Source organism: Ooceraea biroi, chromosome 2, assembly GCF_003672135.1.
Source record: "Ooceraea biroi isolate clonal line C1 chromosome 2, Obir_v5.4, whole genome shotgun sequence".
Taxonomy (NCBI): Eukaryota; Metazoa; Arthropoda; class Insecta; order Hymenoptera; family Formicidae; genus Ooceraea; species Ooceraea biroi.
In genome coordinates this window covers 15,456,564-15,478,410 of record NC_039507.1, presented here as the reverse complement: position 1 = coordinate 15,478,410, position 21,847 = coordinate 15,456,564, and the positions used below count along the sequence as shown (strand labels likewise).

Here is a 21,847-nt window from a genome sequence, read left to right as displayed (position 1 = left end):
TTTTCACTCGAAAGGATTAGTAATTTTGGAATTATGAATCGCGATTGATGAGAAAAATCTACAAATTAACTTTTGATCATTTCTGTTTACAGTTATCTAACCTAACTTAACAAGATTACTTAAAAATTAATTGTAAACAAACTTTCAAATATAAAACTCGTTTAAAATATTCCACTAGCATCACTCGCCATCAGCGCCACTGTCCAACGATCTGAATACAGCAACAAATGGCTCTCGGATTTGAAAAACTCGTCATTTCTCATTGCTCGCGTCAGTGCGGATAAATCAATCACCCAACACGTATATACAAACGATAATTCAGTTATAATAATTATGCTAATATTCCACAATACATCCCACCGGATAATTAATGTCAATTATCACGCATCTCGTCCAACGGTTTCGTGAAATAAATGTTGGCGACACTGCTAGAGATTTATCACAGGATCGATCTTTCCTCGCTTCGAGTATATACATCTCTTTTCTATCGTTCTTCCTACAAATCGGAAACATCGTGCATGTCACGATCATTTCAAAAATCCACAACCGACTCATTCCTCTGAACTTTCTCTCGCCCTCGTTTGCGTCTAGTGACAATCGAGCGCGCGGACGTTGGCCAGCCTGGCGATCGCTCGGTTCGCGAGTAACTTCAGGGTGCGCGCGCTTCAGTTTACAGTGTGGAACCCGAGGCTCGAGTGTGTGCGCGGAGCGAGCGATTCGGACAATTGTGGCTCGCGTTTGATCGAAGATGCGAATCAGCCGAGTCGGTCGACAACGCACGGATCAGTAACCGCGATAGCGAGTGTATCCTGAGTGCACGATCGTGACGCACGTGCTCCCGCAAGTGAGAGGCAAGGCAGGAGAGGACGACGGGCGAGGGAGGACGGAGCATGCGACCGCGCCTCTACGACGTCGTGACTCGGTGTGTCGATGAGGATGGGAAGTGCGCCGCCGCCGCCGCCGCCGACGACGACGACGACGACGAGGGACAACAGTGAGATAGGGACAACATCGTTGCGGTACTGCGTCGTGCGGTGCATCATTATCGCGTAGGAATGGTATCGCCGTCCAAGCACCAACACCAGCAGCAGCAGCAACACAGACAACCGTCGAGAGAGAACAAATCCGATCCGCGGCGAACGTCACGTAAGTCCCGGAACGCGCGCGTAATAATCCGCGTTGCATAATAACGCGCCAGGTCGAGCCAGGCCGGGCCGACCGTTAATGGACATCGGCTAGAGAGATGTTTGCCCGGCCGCTAACGGCACGGTTACGTCGCGTACGTGTGAGCTCCTCTTCCCACACGAGCGACGAGAACCAATCGGTGATCGCTGAGCACACTCTGGAATTCCTACACGGAAAGTTGCTTCGATACGTCTCCGTTTCATCAAGTTGTTTTGCATGAAAGATCCAGGTTTGTTTTTCCCCCACGGTACGATACAAATGACAGAGTCCTCGTGATTATCTGCGAGCATTCTCAGTGATTACCGGTGTTCCTTTCTCTTAACAACGAGAGAGAAATAACTATTATTTTCTCTCTTGTTATATTATATTTTTGATACATTTTCTGGATGTAATGACCAGATTGTCATTGTTGATGTATCTTGCTCACAAAAGCCGCACCAATTTGTCTGTATCCACGTGTTTTGTACAGCGGTTGGTACGAGATAGCTCATGATCGTAATGACACCTAGCGATGGCTGGACACTTGATTTTATCGTATTCTATTCTTCAAGAACTCGGTAGGAAACAAGTTTCAGACGTATCGCAAAACCCTCCGTTCGTTCCGAGTGAACAGTAGAAAAATTTCCGTCACGCCGTGTCGCGTCCACTGCCGACACTAGGTGTGACAACCAACAAGTTGACACGAATGCGCGTATCACGAATGTATCAAAGCGAATAAGACTGAAACCTTTTTCGTAGATGTCCGTATACAGAAGGGCCTGAAACCGCTGGAGAAGAAGTCGTTCTACCTGGACATAAAGAATCATGCCACTGCGGCCAAGTTAGAGGGAAAGATCAAGGAGTTGGGCGGAGTGAGTTTGCAACCTCATCTCAGTTTGCGCGATGCTGTCGTTAGAGTGTAGCCCGTAGCCGCATTTACCGCCTCGTTTCTCGCCGCTTATCGATTTGTCAGAGCGTTTTAGTGTATTTCGGGCGAGTGTGCGAGCCCCTCTCTCACTTTCTCTACCTATCTCTTTCTCTTCCCCCTCCGTGCTCCGTCTCTCGCTCTTTCTCTCTCTCTTCCCGCCATTTTCGATCACTATGCCTACAGCCGCTTCGACGTAACGCGCGCTCGCTCCCCTGCCGAGGGGCGCAACACAAAAAGAAAATTCGAATCTCTCTCGTGGCGATGCGCTCTCCGACCATTCAAGCGCCCGACCTCGTTGCCGCGGTGATACTACTGAGTACGCGCACGATTATCGAACTGCCGGAACACGGCAAACTCCTTCCCGAAAAAGTCCCGCGCGCGGATTTTATCGGGTCACTCGTGAAAACGAGTAACTGCGGTTACCGCTCGACCTTTTTTCTTTTCCAACCGATTCTCTCGATGAAGCCAATTTACTCTTTGTCCATTAATGAACTGCCGGGGATTTCGTTACATTATTAATCTTTACAGTTGAAAAGAAAAGTAAATTTGCCGTAGAAATAAGAGAAAAGAGAAAGGCACATTACTTAAGAGACGCTTTGGCTTTATTTTTACTTTCTTCGTAAGTAGGTCGCGACGTAATCTTTAATAGGAAAAAACAGTACCTATCACGCCCGAGCTGCGATGCGTGCCTTTTCCATCGCGATTAATATTCGCGTACCAACAAAACTCGAATAATGTACAATTTAAATAGAATTTCATAACTCTACAATTTTTAAATATCCGTATTTGTTTCCATCGTGAAAATGGAAAATATAAAATCTTTTTTAAAATGGCCTCTTCCTTTCGATCTAATTTTTCCCCGCCAAAAATCCATCTCGTTTGAATCGCGGCGAGTGCAACGTAGAAAGGATAGATCCATCATTTGCAGGGTCCGACTCTGATACGTGACCGAGCATTTACGGACGAGGAAGCGGGTTTCGCGGACTCGTGGCCGACCGTGCTTCACGCGAGGCCGCCGCGCGTTACGTCGCGTCGTTGCCGAGTCGCGCGCGCGGGCTACGCCCTAAATTCAGCCTCTCTCGGCAACGCTCGCGGCAGCGGCGACGCGATGCTAAGCCCCTGTACGTGCCGCACGTACAACAATCGTAGTCGCCGAGCCGTGCGCGCGACGGATGACCCCGACCGAACGATTTTTTCTGTTGACAAACAATTCCCGCGGCTCGCCTCTCGCGCCATCTTCGCGGCGGTCTACGAAGTTACAAACTTCAAATAAAAAGAAACGAAGAAAGCGGATTCCGAAAGGAGGGAGGAAAGGAGGATCCGCCGTGTTCAACGTGCATGCACGTGCGGAATGCGACGGCATGCCTGCCAAAAAGTCACGGCGTTACGCTGCGGCGTGAAGAATAAAAATTCTCCATTTGAAGATGAAAACCGAAAGTTGAAGTTTGCGCGCTTTGACAAGACTAATTGAAGCGGCGATGACGCACGAAGGAAATGACTGTCATGTGTAGACACAGCGTATTGAAGAACCGTACATCTCGCCTAACGTCACAGCGTGATGAAACAGAACGGTCGATCCGTACCGTGGATCCGAGAAATCGCAACGCGAGACGTTTCAAGGAAGCGGGCAAATTCTTCGTTTCTCGCGATGCGTGAGTGCAAAGTCGCATCCAGCGGCACAGATCGAGTTCACGCATACGAATCCGCGTCCGTCTGTTGACAAACAAATCGTGAGAAACCGGCTCGCGTCGCCCCATCTGGACGGCGGGTCCGCGAAACCGTGCGCGCCTGCCTGCCTGTGCACGCGCGATTTTGAAAAGCGGCCGAGAATAGCGCGAGAAGAGCCCGCGCGAGGAAGACGGTGGCACCGAGAGCGGCGCGGCGGAGTGACCGGATTTCCCTGAATTACGTGGCGCATCGCGTCGCCCATCGGCGGCCGCGCGTTCTTCCGCCGTCGACGTCGGCGAGAGCGGAGCGAACGCGCGCGCCGTCTCCAGGCCCCCGTGCCAAGCTGCTAACGGCGAATGGCCATTTTGTGCGTGACAGTTGTGTCCGCCGCGGACGGCAGTAACAGCGAGCAGTGAGCAGCGTCGCGCGACTCCTCTCCCGTTTCTTCTACGCTCGCTCGCGCGATTCTCCCCTGTGCGTCACCCGCGTCGATCTCACGTCCGTGCCGTCGTCCTTGTGTTTAGCGATCGCGACGTGGATAGCGCGTCTCTCGCGGAGCAGCGACAATCGGCATCCTAGAGGCTAGAGAGTCACCGCCAAATCTGAGTGGTCAAGCCCGAGTGACGCGCTTGACAGGCATCGAACGACCAGCGCGTCCTCTCTCGCTCGTGTTATTCCGTGTCGAGTGCACTGTCATCGAGATCGAGATCAAGATCGAGATCACCCACGGCGGAGACGACCCCACGTGCTCCCGCGCGCGTCCTCCGGGTCCCGAGAGAAGACGGCTGGCGGCGGCTGACGCGCACCGCGTCGTATTATTAGAACAACGCTATGCGACCGGCGGACGGCGAGCGGCGACGTTTACTACATGAGGACCAGCCGTGGTGGCATGCGCGCGCGTTCCCTGCCGGATCGCGTTTCTCTGTGTAACGGTCGGCCCCTGCCGCCGCCGTTGCCACCACCGTTCGAGGAAGGCCGCGAAATCACTTGACGTCAGCGTAATGCGATGTGAACGCGTATCCGAGCTGCCAAGCATCGGAGGCCTCCGCTCGCGCGCGTCGTCTTGTTTGTATACGTACGTATGCGCCGCGCGTGCATGTGCCGCGCGCGCGACGTTTTGCTCGTTGCGCAAACGATAAACTTCCTCGAAAGCCGGACTGTCTCCGTCACTCACTCGCGCGCGCACTTCCTCACTCTTTCGTTCGCTCGCTCGCTCACTCACACACTCGTTCTCAAGGGACGCTCGAGGCGACAGCCCGAACGCGTCGTCGACTCGGCGAGCCACGATTGTGTGTAGGTCCTTTGTCCGTGCTCGTGAAGCGGCGTGAGGCGGAACCGTGGAAGAAGCCCCGATGTTCCTCGCGGGGAATGTAATCTGAGCGTTAGTTGATTACTTGGACGTTGCTTGCGTGTATGTTTACTCACTCGTCTGATAATGTCGCGCTACATCTGTCACTTGTGCCGTCATCAGCTTATGTGTACCCTCAACTTTGCTGTGTTTTCTTTCCAGGCGATCGAATTGTTTCTAGTACGCAGCGTGACTCTTGTGATCAGTGATCGGGTAGACAAGAAGACAGGTCACGCGAATTTCGAGCGACATAGATGGGGTTGCGCCAGTGGTGGCAGCGGGGGACCCCGCTCGTTCAGAAGCATAGAAGCCCCAACGCCCACTCCCACGCCGCCGACGCCGCTACTGAGTTCTGAATGCCCCTCGTCCAACTCTACCAATCTACGGGGCCAAACTACTCAAAGATCCGTGAGTACGAGAGACAAACTTTCGTTGCGTCACTTGTGTTTGATGCTTTGTAAAAAGAAAGATCTACGTGTCACTTTGTCTACAGGTGACACGTTGCGTCAATTACTTTATTCTGCATAAGAAAAGTGAAGTATCCATCTTTTGTCACTTTGTAAGACGTACCATAAATTTAGAGGCATATATGGCACATAAGATTACAATAAAAATTTATGTTACATAAATTTACGAATTGCAACAGTGATTGAATTCTTTGTAACCGCCTTGTGTCTATCACTAAACAGAAATCGCGGGTGGATGCAATGTTGGAACGTGCTCTGACGCAGCCACAACAGTGTTCCGTGGATCCATTAGATAACGCCCAAAGTTGGGGAATTCCTATTTGGGCGACGGATAAGCTTCAGGCTTGGCTTGACAGGATCTATGCATCCATCAAGGATAGCTATAACCTGAAGCAGTTGAAACAAGTCAATCAACATAAGTCGATTAACCCAGGGAGAAATATTAAGATCAAGCATCTGAAAGGATCGTACGTCAAATTCGAATCCTTCTGCAGGTAAGTAAGTTCCGTGATGTCAATTGCCTCTCCTCTCCGCTTGCTCGAAGATTCTCTTACGCCTCTGCGTCTCTGTTCGTAGAACTACCAGGCCCGTGTTCCTGGAATTGTCGTCGTGGCCAACGTTTAACTTTGACGGTGATCCAGGCTCGTGCCCCTTCGACACAAAGAAGCAGGGAAAGGTAGAGAACAAACTAATTAACAAAGAGGTCAAGGAGAATAAGGAAGATAGTGAATCTATAAATAAGGAGGAGGTACGTTTCATCCGCCGCTATTGCACTGAGCATATTACATTATTATATAATAATAATAATAATATTATGTGAAGAGGAAGCATTTTTATATCATGGGCAATTTTTTTTTCATGTGGGGTAACAGGGTAAAGAAATGACTCGGAGACCCCGTGCCACTGCCGCACGTGCTCGCAGAACGGAACAGCTAGTACCTGGTTACTGCGAAATCTGTCGCACCCATTATGAGGATCTGTCGAAGCACATGCAAAGCGACCAGCATGTGAACTTTGTGGCTAACGATGACAATTTCCTGTCGTTGGACACGTTGATCAGCACAGGTGCTAACGTCGAGGCGTTCCTGAAGCTGAACAGGACAAAGGATATCGAGTGAGCGCTCGCACTTAAAGCATAGTTCCCGTTGTTTGATTAGATTTTATTCATTTAAGTGGACACAGATGTTATTCAGTTTATTATTCGTGTACGATTAATTATCATTCACGTTTCACATGATTGTAAATGCACTCGTCTGTCTCTGTTGCAGGAAAGACTGCAGCTTGTTCCCTAATGGAGACAGCAATCTTCACAATGTACTGCCCGAGGAGAAGATCACGAAGAACACCAAGGCCTTGAGTAACTTCGACGTTGACGAGATAAAAATGGTGAACGGCGCGCGTAGGAACCTCAATTTGAAGTTGAGCTCGCCGCATAACCTGCGCGCTCGCGCGAAACACGAGAGCGGGCATCTTCTCAGGTCGAAGGGCAGTCCGTGGCACGAGGTCGACAAGAGCGACAAATTGTACAATAACAAATTCGAGGGTTTTACCATCAAGAAGCGCTCGAAGGGAACCATCTGGATCGAGGAGGACGAACCGGACGAGAAGTACGCGGAGGATATCCTGAAGGACCCTAAGCAGGAGGACTTCAAGATCAAATCGTTCTCGAAGGACATTGACGAGGTTTACAACAAGGAAGACGGCATCAACAACGGTAATTCCAATCCGGCGAGCCTACAGCCGGCGATTATTCATAACAATAAGCAAAACGGTGTTGTAAACTCGCGTCACATATTGGAAGATCCGGATTACCTGAAGAAAAACGAGTGCAACGGTGACGCGAACGCGGGTGCTCTGGAGTGTAATAGGATAAACGAGAACGGTGTGGTCGATGATGTCGGTTATACCGGGAGTTGCAAACCGTGCAAGGACGACACGCTTCAGAGGGACAATTGCGCGTTGCAAGCGGAAAAGGTGGCGGATGTAAAAAAAATTTCAGACGGGAACGATGCAAATGCTCGTGTTGCAAATGAGGTTGTTTGCAATGGCTATAGTGACAACAAGAGCGAACAAAAGGACCTGAAAGTAGCGGAAGGGGAGAACGCACGATGCGTGAAACTCAAGTATCCGCGAGCCAACCGAAGAGGCAGGGGTATCAGAGGCCGGTGTCGACAACGGCTATCGGTGGAAGAGCGCTTGATCGAGGACAATCGCGCCTATTACAAGGTAGAAGTGTTGGGTAACAAGCTGCGATCGAGCGCGGTGCCGAGTGGTAATCCGCAACAGGCAGCGTTGAAAGACGGCGATGACGAGGAGAAGAAGGAGGTACCGTCGAGCGAGAAGCCGGTAGTGGTGCGGTTCAAGCGTGTGCGAAAGTCGGAATTGTCGTTGCTGAGTGATGAGGCGGAATCCTTCATGTTCGGCGAACCGAAACGGGAAGATTCCAGCGAACGTACCAGCGACGACGAGCAGAGCAGTGTACTGCCGAGGGATACAGATAGTATCGAGGTCAACGAGATCGTCAATTCGTCCGTACTGTCGTCGAGTTTGTCGTTAGATTCCAGCCCCGTGAAGCAAGAGGTCGTCGAAGAAGATTCGCAGGACTCCGCGCATCTAGGTAGAGCAAGGAAGAGGAGACGTACGCAGGCCGAAGCGTTTATCAAGGATAACGCGGACTACTACAAGTTCGAGACGCCAGGCAGCAGACTGAGGTACCAGGCGCCGTTGACCGGTATCAAGGATGGCGTCGCGGATAATGGCGAACATGCGACGACGAGAAAATCGACGCAGGGACCTATGGAAGATTGCAAACCGCAGACTGATGGTGTCGCTGCGAAGACTTATCCGTCCAGGCCATCGGCGGAGATCGAAAGGATGCAGTTCTCCTTCGAGGCGATACCGAAATCCGAGCCGTGGTACCAGACGTACCAGCGTCAGGACACGGGCACCGAGTTCTGGCACTGCTTCAGCGAGTGTGACGCGATGAAACCGTTTCTCCTGCCGTACGAGATTGAGAACTTCCACGAGATACTGATGCGGCATCCAGGGAGGATCGACCCAGGCAGGAAGAGGGGCCGTGGACGGGGTATAGGGTGCGCGGGACGTTCGCCGCGAAAGAGTCCACGTTGTCACGCGTCCACGTTGGCGATAATGTCTACCATAATCCGGAAACGAGAGCAGCAACAGTCGTCGCACCTGTGCACGGTGGAGGAGTCTCCGCCAATCAGATTGCGCATGGATACACCGAGACTCGAGCAGAAGCAAGATCCCAGATCGGACGTGGACGAGGAGTTGAAAGAGATGGCAAGAACGATCGATGAAATGCTGAGCGCGAAAGGCATGCCAGAGCTGGACGACTCGTTCGAGGCAGATTTGGACGCGCAGGGCGCTGACGACTTTTGCGAAACGAGCGTACCAAAAGGCGCGCCACCGAATCTGCTGGAGCTGCTAGACAATTGCCAAGACATGGTCAATTGTCTGGAGAACAATTCATCGTGTGCCAACTCGGAATGCGGCGACGCGAATATGGACATTCCGCTACGGCGAAGGAAACGAAGGAAAAACCGGACTGGTTGGCCAGTTGGTAACAAGATGAAGAAAAAGATGCAGATAAGCAGCAAGATGGACTGTGAAGGAGAATCGTTGATGGGGAAGAGGCTTTACAGTAACGAAGGTTTTGCAGAACGACAAGCATTGGAGACGTCAAACAGATTGTCGGATCTTCATGCGGTAACAAACAGCAACGTTGCATTGTCAACCGCTGTCGAACGGTTAAGCATCAATCAGAAGAGCGATTCTGACGCTTTACTGGAGACTACCACGGCTCACAATATCTGTCACGAGGCGCTGACGAAAAAGAACAAAAGTACGGAGGTCGTTAACAATGACAATATGGATAACTACGTAGAGTCATCGTCCATATCGGAAAGCACGTGCAATGATGCGATGAATAAGAGCTACATGTCGGATAAGGACTATCCATGCAGGAAGAATCTGTCGGACATTGAGGATTTTTCGGAAACTGATCCGGGCAATGACGAGAATCATGAGAACCAAAACCTGCTCGGCAGGAAGGACGGTGCAATCAGCGACAGAAGCTTCGTTGCGAAATCGACGCCGGTAAGGAAGCGACAACGGGAACACGTTACCGTTGCTGCCACCGACGACGACGACTGCGAGTCACGAGACACGGAGATCGAGAATCAGGACAACCTACAGTTACAGTGCAGGAAGGATGCAGAATCCGGTATAGTTCCTAGGAAACACCACAATTCGAATTCCGAGTTATCGACGAAGCGGCAGCTACGCGGTGGCAACTGCGAGGAGAATCCCTCCTCGCATGCGGGCGAGCTGTTGAGAGCGCGCCGTCACGGTATCGTGTTCGCGACGACACGGCGCGGTCGGATGGGCTCGCGGAGACGCGTCTATTCCAGGAAACGCTCGTCGAGGACGGCTGCCGTCACTCGCAGCGATCTCTCGTCGTCCGATCATGTCGCGGTAGTGTACGACGACGAAAATTGTAAAAAGGACGCCTACTTAAGTATTACGTCGTGTAACAAAAAACAGTCGCCAAGTCGTACCGCCGTAGTACGCGGCGTGAAGCGCAAGAGCGAGGCCATCTCGTCGTCGAACAACATTCAAGAGCTGTCCGAACCCGTGGACCAGTGCGCGTTGGCAGAGCGCGTAAGTCCGCCGGTGATATCATCCACCGAGCTCGAGCAGCGTCGCTCTAGTATGGAGTTCCAGCCGGTCGTGCGAATGATGAAGCTCGACGATCAGGTGGACATGGATCACAGTATTCTGTCGACGGTGACGGTGGCGAGCAACCGACGGTTGAGAAGTTCCGGCGGTTCGTCGCCGTCGAATGCTCAACCGCCGAAGAAGCGCGTAAAGTCAGGCCGCGGACACTTCAGAAGGTGGTTAAAGAGCAGCTGAAGACCCGAAGGACAAAGAAAGAGACTATACTTGGGCTTATATTCGAGCAGCGATGGCCGACGGTCCATTTCGCAATCCGACCTCTCGTCATCGCAGTGTACATTGTGTATAAAGATATTATTTGTGTACGCGTAGAGTAGTATTTAACATCGCGTCAGTAGATTACTCACTCTCACTATTTCTCTCTATCTCTTTAGTGATATCATTCTACTTAGTGATGTTCTTTCAGATGGTTAATTTCAACACTCTTCCCATCCGATACGTCCTATATCGTACATTCTTTAGATGCAATCGTGTTGTGTTCGTGGACACTGTTTCAGTCTTTCTTTTTTTTAATCCATTATCATTTCACTTTTCTATTTTTATTTCCTCCCTTTCTTTTTCTATAATTTCACGTTGAACGAAAATCTTGTATTATTTTAAACATTCGTTTCGTTCTCGGATCATGATTAAGAATTATTCCTATTTAGAATGTATTATGTTTCTAGAGTACGCAAGACTGCATACAGCTTTATAACAGTGTAATCATTTCCGTTATACTGCGTATTATTGAAAGTAATTTTCTGTATTTTCAATTCATCCCAATATATCCGAAATATTTTAAACAAAATTGTTATAAATCACACGCATGAGTTCAGAAAGAGAAATTATTAAAAATACGAATTTTTCATTAAAAGTTGCTTCATTGCATTCTTTTTCTGCACCTTTAACTACCAAATCTTCCTTGAATAAAATTCTACCAATAAATTCAAATAACTTAATTGATTCCTACCTTACTACTTAAATCTAAATTTTGGATTTTTTGTAAGCAATAAATTTTTTATATTATTACAGGAAAGATTATTTATTTACAACGATCACGTAAATTATGAGCTAAGCAGTCACTTAACTATTATATAATCCTGAAATAAAGAACTTTTATATTTCTGAAGAGAAATTTAAGACAAATGGAATCGAATTAACCAATTACAATTGAATTACTACTTAAAATTCTTAATTGATCATGATTAGCATCAATGGATTTCAGACTCTTATCAATGTACTTTAAAACTAATTCACATTTTAGCGGAAATTAGTGTAAAAACAAACAAGTTACGTCACGTCAAGCCCTCACGCTCCCGGAAGGCTTTCTTCATCTCTGCCAGCTTTTTCTTTTTGTAATCTCTGCTCGCTTGTCGTTTTTTCTCGAGAGCACGTATCTGAGCCTCGATGGAGTTCTCCTTGTTCAGCAAATTGTCCAGTTTTGTTATCATGATTTCGCGTGCGCGTTTCTTGTTGTCCCACATGCTTCTTGTCTCATGGCACTTGACGACGAAGCCCGTGGGTTTGTGTTTCAACACCACCGCATTGTTCGTCTTGTTCGTTGCCTGGCCACCCGGACCACTGCCCCGGACAAACTGCTCCTCAAGGTCGGTCTCCTCCAGCGTGGGCACGTTTGAGTAATCGAGGTAACGTTTGTACGACTTATCACGAGTTTGTACATTCTTGCAAATAATTGTGGCATTTGATAGAAGGAGTTCACTGCAATTTGTTAAGCAAACTCTGTTGTAGATGTTGAGGCACACTGATAAGGACCTTGTCAACATGGTTTCTTATTCGGTATTATTTGCTCCTTTTTGTAATGATTTACACCACTCTTCTAGCTTTCAAGAATTGCATACCTTTCTAAAAGAAGAAACAAACAATTGATTACATAACTGAATTGTCAAAAGGAATATATGATGTTATTCCATGTGACAATATGAGAAATAAAATTAAAACTTTGCCTGAAAAAGCGAATTAGCAATATTGGGTGTCACGCTTTTACACCACTTGAAGATTAGTGTGAACACAAAAGAAACGTAAACATGTGCATCCATCGATAGCAGATTTATAGGTTAGGAATAGCTTATGAAAGAAATTGCAAATAATACGACTGTATATCGAAGCGTGATTACCTTCAGTTGAAAATCTATCGTTTCCTCGTCCATCAAATCTTTGTTATCCTTGAAGGCCGTTCGTATCCGGTACTGAAAGTACTTTTTATTGGTGAACCTCAAAGTTTCCCCGTATCTCAGAATATCCTTGTAAAGTTTCAGGACTGCTTGTCGGCTCATCGCGTTTAATCGCACAATTTCTTCCGAATAAATGTGATATAGATGTTATTTCGTTTCGGATAGGTATCACATCGGTATTGCCAAAAAAATATTGTGCAATGCGGAGATCGTGCACAAGGCAAGAACGCATCAACGCACCACGCTACATGGCCGGCGCTTTTGTAACAAATCAGCTGACACGAGCACTACATACCATATTACGTATAACAAGATGTCCAAAAATTACCAACCTGCTTTCAACAATAGATTTTCCAATAAAATTAAAACTTTCGCTTTTCTATAGAAAATTATGGACAAATGTCCAGATTAAAGGAACCAGCTCTCTTTTGTTAATAACTTTTGAATAAATAACGAGTGACGGCTGAGACTTTTTGCATGTTACTCAGGAATGTGTCCTTGACGACATATGTCAAGGTCAAGTCAATCGGAGCTGGCTTCTTTAATCTAGACTAAAATTATTAAAACCTGAATCTTGATGCGATTGTTCAACGCACACACTCGATATCGAATCGTATTAATTAAATAAATAAAAAATAATTAAACATGAAATGCATTACAATATAATTATGTTGTAATGATTAACGGGGGAAGAGCAAATTTAAAAAATCAATATTTTATTTTCAAAATTTGCAGTTCGTATATATAAAAGATCTCAAATTTACGCGCGAGTTCTTCGCACGATTTCTCTTTGTTTGTTTCTTTTGGTTTGACAAAAGAGTGCAGAAGAGACACAGTAGCATTAGAACTCCTGGAACTCCAACTCGAACAGCTTCCGTATGACGTCGTCTATTTGCAGCTCCTTTGCAATTTCCGTTATTAATTCATCCACGAGTTTGTCCGATATCCTGCAAACAATATTAATCATTGTATAGATATAGAAAGATTAAGTAAAAAATGTATAATCTCTAGCAAGATTATGCCTACCAGGCAACGATGTCCCACGGTTTGTTTTGTGTATTGCTAGAGTACATTGGGATCGATTGCATCAGACGTTGATACTCGCGTTTATACTGGAGAAAATTCATCTCGATCTCGTCGGAAACAACAAGCTCGATATTATCCATGGCGTCCGCTATGCGGTTTCTCTCCTTCATCTATCAATAATAAGTACAACGGCAATTAACATCGTTGATATTTTCCAGAATTAATCTTTGTTATTCTTTCTTATTTTACAATTTATTTCAAACCTTCATTTCAAAGTCGGGCAGTCCCGTCAGTCTCTCGCAATCCGCTTGGCACGACGCGTCGCAGCAGCGCGGCATTCTCGGCGCATTCTCTATCGACGACACGCAAATCAGCCGCATATTCTCGCCACTCTTCTGTGTTCCGATTAAAGTTCTTTGAAAACGAAATATACAAATAAGTAATTAATATATTCTAAAAGAAAGGAACATGCATATTCTAGTGCAAACTATATAGCCTGTAATAATTACCTGTCCGTTTTGAGGTGTTCACATTCGTAGCTGCTCTCTGTAGAAGAATGACACACGTCGCGGCTCGTGCTAGCACTGATCGCCGTGCTTTTAGGCGACTGATATTTCTGGAGAAATTCCATTAGCTGCTTGGCGGTGGTGGTCGATATTGTCTTTGCCGCAGGATCACTTTGCTATATGCGAATTTGCAATGCTTGTAATACAATCGATTACTCTGTGCGTGCGTGCGTGTGTTTGATATATATATATGTATATAAAATTATATTTTATCTTTTTTAACTTTATTCTTAATGGAATTCTAATTTATTTCTTTTTGTACTAGTGACAATTTGATCGATATCTCTGCAAGTTACTTTGTTGTTGGAGACAAACGACATGAGGTCTGCTATAATCGGTATCAAGTTAGATAAATGTTCCTCCGTGATCGTCGTCACATTTTTCATCGAATTGTCATCGTTGTTTGTGCAGGTATTCTTCACAATGTCCTCTATGGTCTCCGACGACTTCGCGTGCTGTAACTTGTCAGACGATTTCCTCGACGTCTTTGGTATTCTCCTCGTAAGCATCGCACTATAGTGCCTCTCCTGTGAGTCAGGATTGCTGCCCTGCGAAGCGAATAAGTTTCAGTTCAAATTCGTTTCTTCGTTAAATTCATTTTGCATCGATGCTAGTAGGCCTTTTTACATTATCTGAATCTATAGGTAACGTGTCCATCACAGTTTTTATATCCTCCTCCTTTGCGTACGTTCTGTGCTTTTTAATATCGACTTGATCCCTGGATGGTGTTACGGGACTTGGATACGGTTGATCCAATATCGACTCGTTGGAAACCTTCCTAATGTCTATCGCGTTATACTTCTTGTCCTTCTGATAATTATCTGGAAGAATAATGCACATACAGTACATAAACTAAACTACAAACGTGTAATTTATTACATCTCGGGTAGCTAGCTTTACATACTGATTTTGCTTCTGGGATTATTTTTGGGGACTTTGGCACCCATACTGTACATGCTGAGCCGATTAGATAATTGTTTGCGATTGACTCGCTTCTTGTTGTTTGCCGAGTGCGGAGTGAAGGATGCCATCGATGACGTTTTATTGTCAAGCTCGTTGTCCATGTGTAACTTTAGCTTTGACAGAATGGCGTTACACTTGCCCTCAATATCCTTTCCCTGTAATTAGAGAACCTGTAAGCGAATTTGAATCTAATGTTTCTTGCACTCTTGCAAGATGCAGCAGGATAACGATAGCACAAAGCGTATCGCGATATAAGTTTATGTCGAGAAGCGCATTACCAACGACAGAATGTCGGTGTCGCCCGAATCAAGATAATTTAGGTGGAGCCTATCGCACATGGTCTTCAGATCGATAACTACTTGCAATATCTCCCTGAACTTGCCGGGGTGGCCCTTCAGGATGGAGCTGGGAATGTGTTTGCAGTAGGCGATCAACGCGTGCAGCAGCAACTGGTGTGCGGCGAGCAGTTTGTGCTCGATCGCGTGCATGTGCAGCCCGAGGCTTCGGTGATTCGGTCGTATTCGCGCCCGCGGCGAGATAATGTACATGTGCCTCTGTATGTCCTTCACGTATCTGTTGAGATCGTACAGGTAGTTCCGCGAGAATCGCACGACGAACTCGGCAACGCACTGCTGCCGCCTCTGCAGATCCTTGATGCCGTCCGGCGTCGGTATGTTGCCCAGTCGGAACGCGATTTCGTCCAGCAGCTCGCAGACCCTCCTCTGCATCGTCAGAATTTTGTGCATGGTGAACGGGTCCGGTCGTACGTGAATCACACTGTCGCGACGCTCACTGTTCTCGGGGCTAGAGTCGCACTCGACGCCGTTGGTCGTGGTTGGACGCAGCTGCCTCACAGGCTGCTTCTTCCACGTTATGGCGTGACTGGAACGAGACCTCCTGGCGTACGACTTAAAATCCTCGGGCTCCTGCCTCCTCTCGTGGATGGGAATGTTCTCTTCCTCGGGAATCGTGAGCAGCAGATTCGCGCTACCCGTTCCGGTATCCTTCATGGTCGGTGCCTTCTTCTGAGTCGAATCCCTGACATTATTTACCTATTATTATGTGAACTTTAGCGATCTAGTCGACATCTTCTTCACGGCATCATCCTCAAGATTCACTTACCTTTGGCTTCTTTCGCTTATCATTCCCAGTCTTGCCACCAGTCTCCTTCTTTATCCTGTCCGGTAGGACATCCGTTTCCAGTCTCTTGAGTTCCTTGTCGGCTTCCCTCATGCCTTCGTCCAGTAGCTGTTTGATACTTTGGACGGACGGTTGGATATAATTTCTATCATAACCGTTCAACTCCTGTTGCTTGACGAAGGAGGCCCACACACTCTCCTCCTCCTCTCGGCATCGCTGTCGGCGTACATCTTTTATTATATACTTGAAACGATTTGCGGGCACGTACTTAAACAGAGAAGAACAAAGTGAGCTGTATTTTTCTCGTCGAAGATTGCTACAATGAACGTAATAAAATGTGACGTACACACATAACCGTTAAAATTAATATTATACGTTTGAGATTTACCTTAAAGTTATAATCCTCATTTTCATCCTCGGAAAGGAACAGATTGTCCGCCTTGTTATCGTTTCGATAGACGGCTTCCGCGGGGCTCAAGAGAAGTGACATATTTGGTTATGTCCAATATCCTTGTACACGATTACGTGTGTTCATTCGCGTCCCCTCAGTTGTACCATAAATAACGGATCGCCAAAGGTAGTAAGTGGAATTTTACGAAACTGGATACTGGGACACGATTCCTCGTATGGGAACGCGGAAGATGGACATGGAGATAAGTTCCTTAGTTCCTTTCCCGGACCGAGCTGAAGTGGTATGTAAAATCGATATATATATATATATCTTTCTCGTTCTCGAAAATAATTCGAGACAATTTCGGCAGTGAATGCAGTGATTCTCGTAAAGATATTTCATAAATAGATGGTGTTTAATTATGGAGAATCCATAAATCGTTACTTTAATCGTCTTATTATTAACAAAAGTTTTATTGGAACGATTACATATTTTTTTTGAGCATTTGTTTACAAATTAAATTTCGAATCAAATTACAAGTTGAACACGTTTCGCGAATATTCAATAATTTATCAAATTTAAATTTGAATTTGAAAAGTCAGATTTGAATCGAACTGACGAGAAGTAATTTCGTAAAACGAACCAGAAGAAAACGGTGACGGCTCACTCCTTTCTTTCGAATTTCTGCATTCATTTTCTCGCGCATACGCGCGCGATAGCGATCACGCAGTGTTAATCAAGCGTCTCTGTGCGGGCAAAACGAAAAATAAGTGTATCGAGCTGAGGATTTTTATTGCCGCGCGTGTTCGGAAGCTACGCGCGACGATACGATCAGGAAAGGCGTGGGCGCGGCTATGTTGCGTGCCCGGATCAATACTCCCGCGGTTCCCAAGGTTCAGAAGCGCGGGTTAACCCCGTGACGAACGCGAGTTGTACCGTCGAGTCGGTGGTGCTCATTCATGGCGTGTACTCCCACATCGATTCCACCCGCTGTCCGTCCCGTCTACGTAAATGGAAACGGCGTGGCGTTTATCTGTTTTCTACCTCGGTTAATTATGCGGTTGATTTAGGCGAGTGAATCATCATGTTGACGATCGTGTCGAAAATCGTTCGATGCCACAGGGAGATGATGAGAATGTGGACTAAATAAATGTCGGAGCACCACTGGGACAACGGTAATCAAGAAAAGCGCGCGAAATTCAAACGTAAATATGAAATCGCGACGAAAGTGATTAATAATTTGCTTTTAATGACGTGAAAGCGAAGATGAAAGACAAAATTGTACATTGGGCAGATAGTTCTTGAGTAACGCGTTTGTCATAATTATAAAAGAGATGATCGTTACCGAAATCACGTGCAATCATTTAAATCTCGAGTTTCGAGGCACGCCATGTTCGAATGTCGCCAACCAATCAGGGCGTGGTACGGCGTGACGTTCGATGCGCGCGCAGGACGTTCTCATTCAACCTTCGGATTTCGCTGCGCTTGCAATTTCTCCGCTTTTCGTTGTATGAAACCTTTGCAAGCTTTAAGTATACTGGGTAAGGTGTTTCACTCCAAGTGGAAAATTAATTTTCCGGAGTACTTTTACGCGCGTTTAACGATTTTCACGCGGCACGCCGACGTTTTCCGCACTACTGTCAGTGTTTCTCGCAATCAGTTTCTTGACAGTGTCTAAAATACTCCCATTACATGGCGTTGTAATGATCCGAAAATAGTATTTTCGAATTCGACATTTAGATTGTCATTTAGAACTTTCGCTGCAGTCACGTGAAGATGTATGCATTAATGTGCGATTACAGTATTTTTATAGTACATTAAAAATACATTACTACACCATACTCGAATTTGCAAAATTAATTAGTGTTATTGCGTTTTTCTTCGTACTTTATTTTTGCTTCAATTATTTCAAATAACAAATTTATATAGATTTGTACCTTTAAATCATTATGAATTTTTTCAATTTTTTCAAGGGAATTAAACGTGCTCTGATTAAATTTAGATTTTCTACCTCTATAACTGAATATCGCAAATAATGCTAATTTCAAAATTGTCCATCTTTTTCTAGGTTGCTCCTCATGATAGAACTGCAAGAAACTTTTGTTTAAGGGAACACTAGTTTAAACTTTGCAATCGTGTTGATGCGTGATGTGAGATATTTCTTAACGCGCTAGCAACTGTGATAGATATTGCAAATAGGCAGAGACAAAGTGATTAAAAGCTTACTCATTTAGTGCCGATCAATAACTTCAAGATGACATCCAAGGTGTTAATGAAACTACCAACAGTCCCCTTCCCCCAAGTGAGTATATGAGCATCTTTTCGTATTAAATGTTAGTGTACCGATTATCATGTGACTATCTTTTTTCTTAATTTTATTAAATCTATTTCTAAATTTTATTATCTTTATTCTATTATTTTTCACAAGCGAAATTTAGTACTTTGGATAAAAATACTGCAAATATTTATATCTTCATGTAATTGTTCACGTAATAGGGGAAGAAAGCACCACCAGATCTAGTTTCTTTGAATGAGAGAAACGATGGACTCGTGCACATTAGGCACCAAGGTTTGAATGTAGATAGGGTCATGCAGCTCGAGCAGAACATGAAGTTTCTACAGGAGCAGCATCAAGCCACTTTGGTTGCTTTGCACCAGGAAATAGAATCATTACGTCAAAGAAATAGAGGTGACGAGAGCACTCTTAACAATTACTCTTGCTTCCTTCAAATGCCTTGCCTCTAACGTCAGTCTTGTGAATTTCCAGATCTGCAATTTCAGTTGGTATTTTCCAAACGAGCACACTGTGGTGTGCCCAGTAGTCCTTCTTCGCCTGAGGATAATGGAAATGGGTTTGCGAAATCAAAGGTACTTTATACCGGTCTGATGACACTTGCCGTTGCTGTTGAATTGGTAGATCCTGAAGCGTGAATTTTATTTCTACAGGGTAGCCCAATATGTGTCAATGTGGCACCTCTACAAGTGGAGCTTCTAGAAAAAGATTTACAGGACATCAAGGCGTCATTACAAGAAGCAAAAACACAAAACCAGTACTTGTCGAACATCATAGAGCAACAGAAAAAGTCAGTCATTTTGCGCGCACGGTAACATCGCACTCTGGCGCACGATAAATTAGCGATTTGTTCTTTCCCTCGCAGGAGACTGGACGCGACCGAAGAGCAGAACAAAATCGAAGAGAAGAACAAAATCGAGGTGGCGGATGCGGCGATTCAAGTCGGAGATCCGGTGCAAGCCAGCTTGGTCGTGCTCCTGGAAGAATCTTACGCGATGGTGAAACGATTGCACAAGGAGAATCTGGATCAAAAGAAGGAGATAGCGTCGCTGAGAGCGGCTTCCGCGAACAACGCCGGTTCCAGCAGAGGCGGACGCTCTCGCGACGGTAACAACGGCCATCACAGCCGTGGTTCGCCCACGAGCACGACGCAGGAACAGAGCTCGCGTAAATTTCCGCCCTTACCGATACCCAGCTACTGGCATCGCAGATCACCGAGGTACATCCCCTCGCAAACTTTGAATTTATCATGAAAAACGTAATCAAACATGACTCTATTTTGTTGTATAATTAAATATTTAATTAACGGTTATCGTGAAGTATTAAGCATAACTAAACCTCCCAATTTGTTACAGATACAGCACAAATCGGCACGAGAAACAGGATCACCAGACGGAAGCAGAGTCGACCGTTTTACCGCAGCTTCAGAACGGCAGCGTTAAATCAGCCCCGGAGGCAGCTAGTTTCGAGTCGACGTCTTACCGATCGCGCGAGTACCGTAACTACGGTCGTGACGGCAATCGCAAATACAGAGGCCAGGCGTCACGAAGAGACAGCAATCACTATTACCACTCGCGCGATTTCAAAGACAGAAACGCTAAGGATCATCCGAGAGACGCGGAGGACACGGGCGAGAGCTCCAAGGGCACGGACAACCATCATCACAGGCAGTAAATCACGAAGTCGCGCGTTAGCCCCGGATCCCACGAATCCGGCGAGAGAGAGCTTTTAGTTCTTCGTGTTTGGAACGCATTGGAGGAGTTTCGACGTCAGCTATAAGAATTATCGATAACGAGTGATCAATGTTTTCTTGTACACATTCTGGTGCTGATTAATCACGTCAGTTTTGCGCATATATAGCTTGTAATAGGATAGCGACGACGAACGAGCATATAAGCTGTACGACTCTCGATGGAACAATTTAGTCCGTATACCAGTTTCACCCGTTATAGGCTACCGTAAAGGAATCGTAGAAGTTTGCGCTTTGTAGATCGATGATAATCAGCAGAATGTTTTAGCGAATGACTTCGATAGAGACGAGAAGACTTCTTCCCTTTCCTTCTTACAGAAGAGAGAAGACACGACCAAGAGCTCGCTAAGTGCTGGCTTTCCGGCTGACGCTTCTACCGAACGGACTTGAGCTTAATACGCGTGCTATTGTCCCCCGATGTGCTGCCGAGATGCATGTGTGTACGTATATTAAACCTTCAACTCAACGACGAGACGTTAAAGAGCTGCTTCTAAGAGAGTTGACTCTAGTCATTTTCATTATCGCATTGTCGGAATAGCAGGTCGTTGAACGATTTTGCTCCATTATTGATATTATATACATGTAGATAATGCAGAATTGTATGTATATATTTTCTTATATTTTTTTATTGATTTTATGCAACATATTTAGTCTGTATTATGTAATAATGTATATTCTGTTGCGCATACTATCTATGTACACGGTCCAATACTTCCAAATACTTCCAAAGCAGAAACGCGTTACTTGACTTTATTTCGATCTTCCGGTGACATTACGAAGCATCTTATGAAATATACGTGCAAGTATTGTCTTTATTCTCAAAGTTGATTTTACCTTAGCCTTCTTTGCTTTCCGCTGAAAGCCATTCAGAGATATCGTAAACTTGTCTCTATTAAACAAGCTATTTGTAACAACTTTGGCGTATAATTATATATTTATCATTCGTGGAACTAATCTCGAAAATAGAAAACTCTCTACGTGGCATTATCAAACTTCTCCAGTTTAAGGATTCGCAGATACTCGACGGAATAACGTGGAAAAATTTGTCACACTATTAATCAGATTATTATAATACAGGTATACTTTATAATTATATAAAATCTTGTACGCTTGTGTGAATGGACGAATCATTAAAATAATATACCATTAAAACTGTTATATGTGTGTGTATTTTTTGGAAAACTTCTCTAGTCTCTTGTAACATCATGTTATAA

General features: G+C 45.8%; 5 protein-coding genes across 12 annotated transcripts; 2 read left to right on the top strand and 3 right to left on the bottom strand.

Moving 5' to 3' along the window:
* The first annotated feature begins 63 nt into the window (after positions 1-63).
* On the top strand, positions 64-11,257 carry LOC105280094. Of its 3 annotated transcripts, none has more exons than XM_011340319.3 (7): positions 64-1,146; positions 1,924-2,036; positions 5,271-5,516; positions 5,798-6,069; positions 6,152-6,323; positions 6,448-6,689; positions 6,844-11,257. In XM_011340319.3, the coding sequence occupies exons 1-7, from the start codon at positions 1,056-1,058 to the stop codon at positions 10,508-10,510; spliced, it is 4,803 nt and encodes a 1,600-aa protein (XP_011338621.1). In that variant the 5' UTR covers positions 64-1,055; the 3' UTR covers positions 10,511-11,257. The 3 variants fall into 3 exon arrangements, with proteins under 3 accessions (XP_011338621.1, XP_011338622.1, XP_026831130.1); XM_011340320.3 differs by having other exon boundaries at positions 64-1,414; XM_026975329.1 differs by lacking the exons at positions 64-1,146; positions 1,924-2,036 and adding an exon at positions 4,850-5,141.
* Positions 11,258-11,333: 76 nt separating this feature from the next.
* On the bottom strand, positions 11,334-12,128 carry LOC109610636 (probable peptide chain release factor C12orf65 homolog, mitochondrial). The gene has a single exon (XM_020031930.2). It carries the CDS (start codon positions 12,094-12,096, stop codon positions 11,608-11,610), a length of 489 nt encoding a protein of 162 aa, XP_019887489.1. The 5' UTR covers positions 12,097-12,128; the 3' UTR covers positions 11,334-11,607.
* LOC105280095 lies at positions 12,124-12,966 on the bottom strand. Its single transcript, XM_011340321.3, has 2 exons — positions 12,448-12,966; positions 12,124-12,175 (listed from the first exon to the last, which is right to left on the bottom strand). The coding sequence occupies exons 1-2, from the start codon at positions 12,604-12,606 to the stop codon at positions 12,137-12,139; spliced, it is 198 nt and encodes a 65-aa protein (XP_011338623.2). The 5' UTR covers positions 12,607-12,966; the 3' UTR covers positions 12,124-12,136.
* A 237-nt stretch (positions 12,967-13,203) lies between these two features.
* On the bottom strand, positions 13,204-16,729 carry LOC105280088. 3 transcript variants are annotated; one of them, XM_011340301.2, is made up of 10 exons: positions 16,588-16,729; positions 16,182-16,466; positions 15,338-16,111; positions 15,001-15,214; positions 14,724-14,917; positions 14,393-14,644; positions 14,040-14,212; positions 13,794-13,944; positions 13,531-13,700; positions 13,204-13,451 (listed from the first exon to the last, which is right to left on the bottom strand). In XM_011340301.2, exons 1-10 carry the CDS (start codon positions 16,687-16,689, stop codon positions 13,346-13,348), a joined length of 2,421 nt encoding a protein of 806 aa, XP_011338603.1. In that variant the 5' UTR covers positions 16,690-16,729; the 3' UTR covers positions 13,204-13,345. The 3 variants fall into 3 exon arrangements, with proteins under 3 accessions (XP_011338603.1, XP_011338604.1, XP_011338605.1); XM_011340302.2 differs by having other exon boundaries at positions 16,182-16,415; positions 16,588-16,725; XM_011340303.3 differs by lacking the exon at positions 16,588-16,729 and having other exon boundaries at positions 15,338-16,097; positions 16,182-16,349.
* Positions 16,730-16,754: 25 nt separating this feature from the next.
* Positions 16,755-21,791, top strand: LOC105280089. Of its 4 annotated transcripts, none has more exons than XM_011340307.2 (7): positions 16,755-16,891; positions 18,659-18,892; positions 19,087-19,279; positions 19,358-19,458; positions 19,537-19,673; positions 19,749-20,102; positions 20,239-21,791. In XM_011340307.2, exons 2-7 carry the CDS (start codon positions 18,845-18,847, stop codon positions 20,555-20,557), a joined length of 1,152 nt encoding a protein of 383 aa, XP_011338609.1. In that variant the 5' UTR covers positions 16,755-16,891; positions 18,659-18,844; the 3' UTR covers positions 20,558-21,791. The 4 variants fall into 4 exon arrangements, with proteins under 4 accessions (XP_011338609.1, XP_011338607.1, XP_011338608.1 ...); XM_011340305.3 differs by lacking the exon at positions 16,755-16,891 and adding an exon at positions 17,614-17,765; XM_011340306.3 differs by lacking the exon at positions 16,755-16,891 and adding an exon at positions 17,624-17,795.
* Positions 21,792-21,847: the final 56 nt, after the last annotated feature.

Coding starts and splice junctions, on each gene's coding strand:
- LOC105280094 (XM_011340319.3), top strand. CDS start 1,056: ATGGTATCGCCGTCCAAGCACCAACACCAGCAGCAGCAGCAACACAGA. Junction 2,037..5,270: donor AGATCAAGGAGTTGGGCGGA/GTGAGTTTGCAA, acceptor TTTTCTTTCCAG/GCGATCGAATTGTTTCTAGT. Junction 5,517..5,797: donor GCCAAACTACTCAAAGATCC/GTGAGTACGAGA, acceptor ATCACTAAACAG/AAATCGCGGGTGGATGCAAT.
- LOC109610636 (XM_020031930.2), bottom strand. CDS start 12,096: ATGTTGACAAGGTCCTTATCAGTGTGCCTCAACATCTACAACAGAGTT.
- LOC105280095 (XM_011340321.3), bottom strand. CDS start 12,606: ATGAGCCGACAAGCAGTCCTGAAACTTTACAAGGATATTCTGAGATAC. Junction 12,176..12,447: donor CGATAGATTTTCAACTGAAG/GTAATCACGCTT, acceptor TTCTTCTTTTAG/AAAGGTATGCAATTCTTGAA.
- LOC105280088 (XM_011340301.2), bottom strand. CDS start 16,689: ATGTCACTTCTCTTGAGCCCCGCGGAAGCCGTCTATCGAAACGATAAC. Junction 16,467..16,587: donor ATGAGGATTATAACTTTAAG/GTAAATCTCAAA, acceptor TCTCTGTTTAAG/TACGTGCCCGCAAATCGTTT. Junction 13,701..13,793: donor TGCCCGACTTTGAAATGAAG/GTTTGAAATAAA, acceptor TATTATTGATAG/ATGAAGGAGAGAAACCGCAT.
- LOC105280089 (XM_011340307.2), top strand. CDS start 18,845: ATGACATCCAAGGTGTTAATGAAACTACCAACAGTCCCCTTCCCCCAA. Junction 19,280..19,357: donor ATTACGTCAAAGAAATAGAG/GTGACGAGAGCA, acceptor GTGAATTTCCAG/ATCTGCAATTTCAGTTGGTA. Junction 20,103..20,238: donor TGGCATCGCAGATCACCGAG/GTACATCCCCTC, acceptor AATTTGTTACAG/ATACAGCACAAATCGGCACG.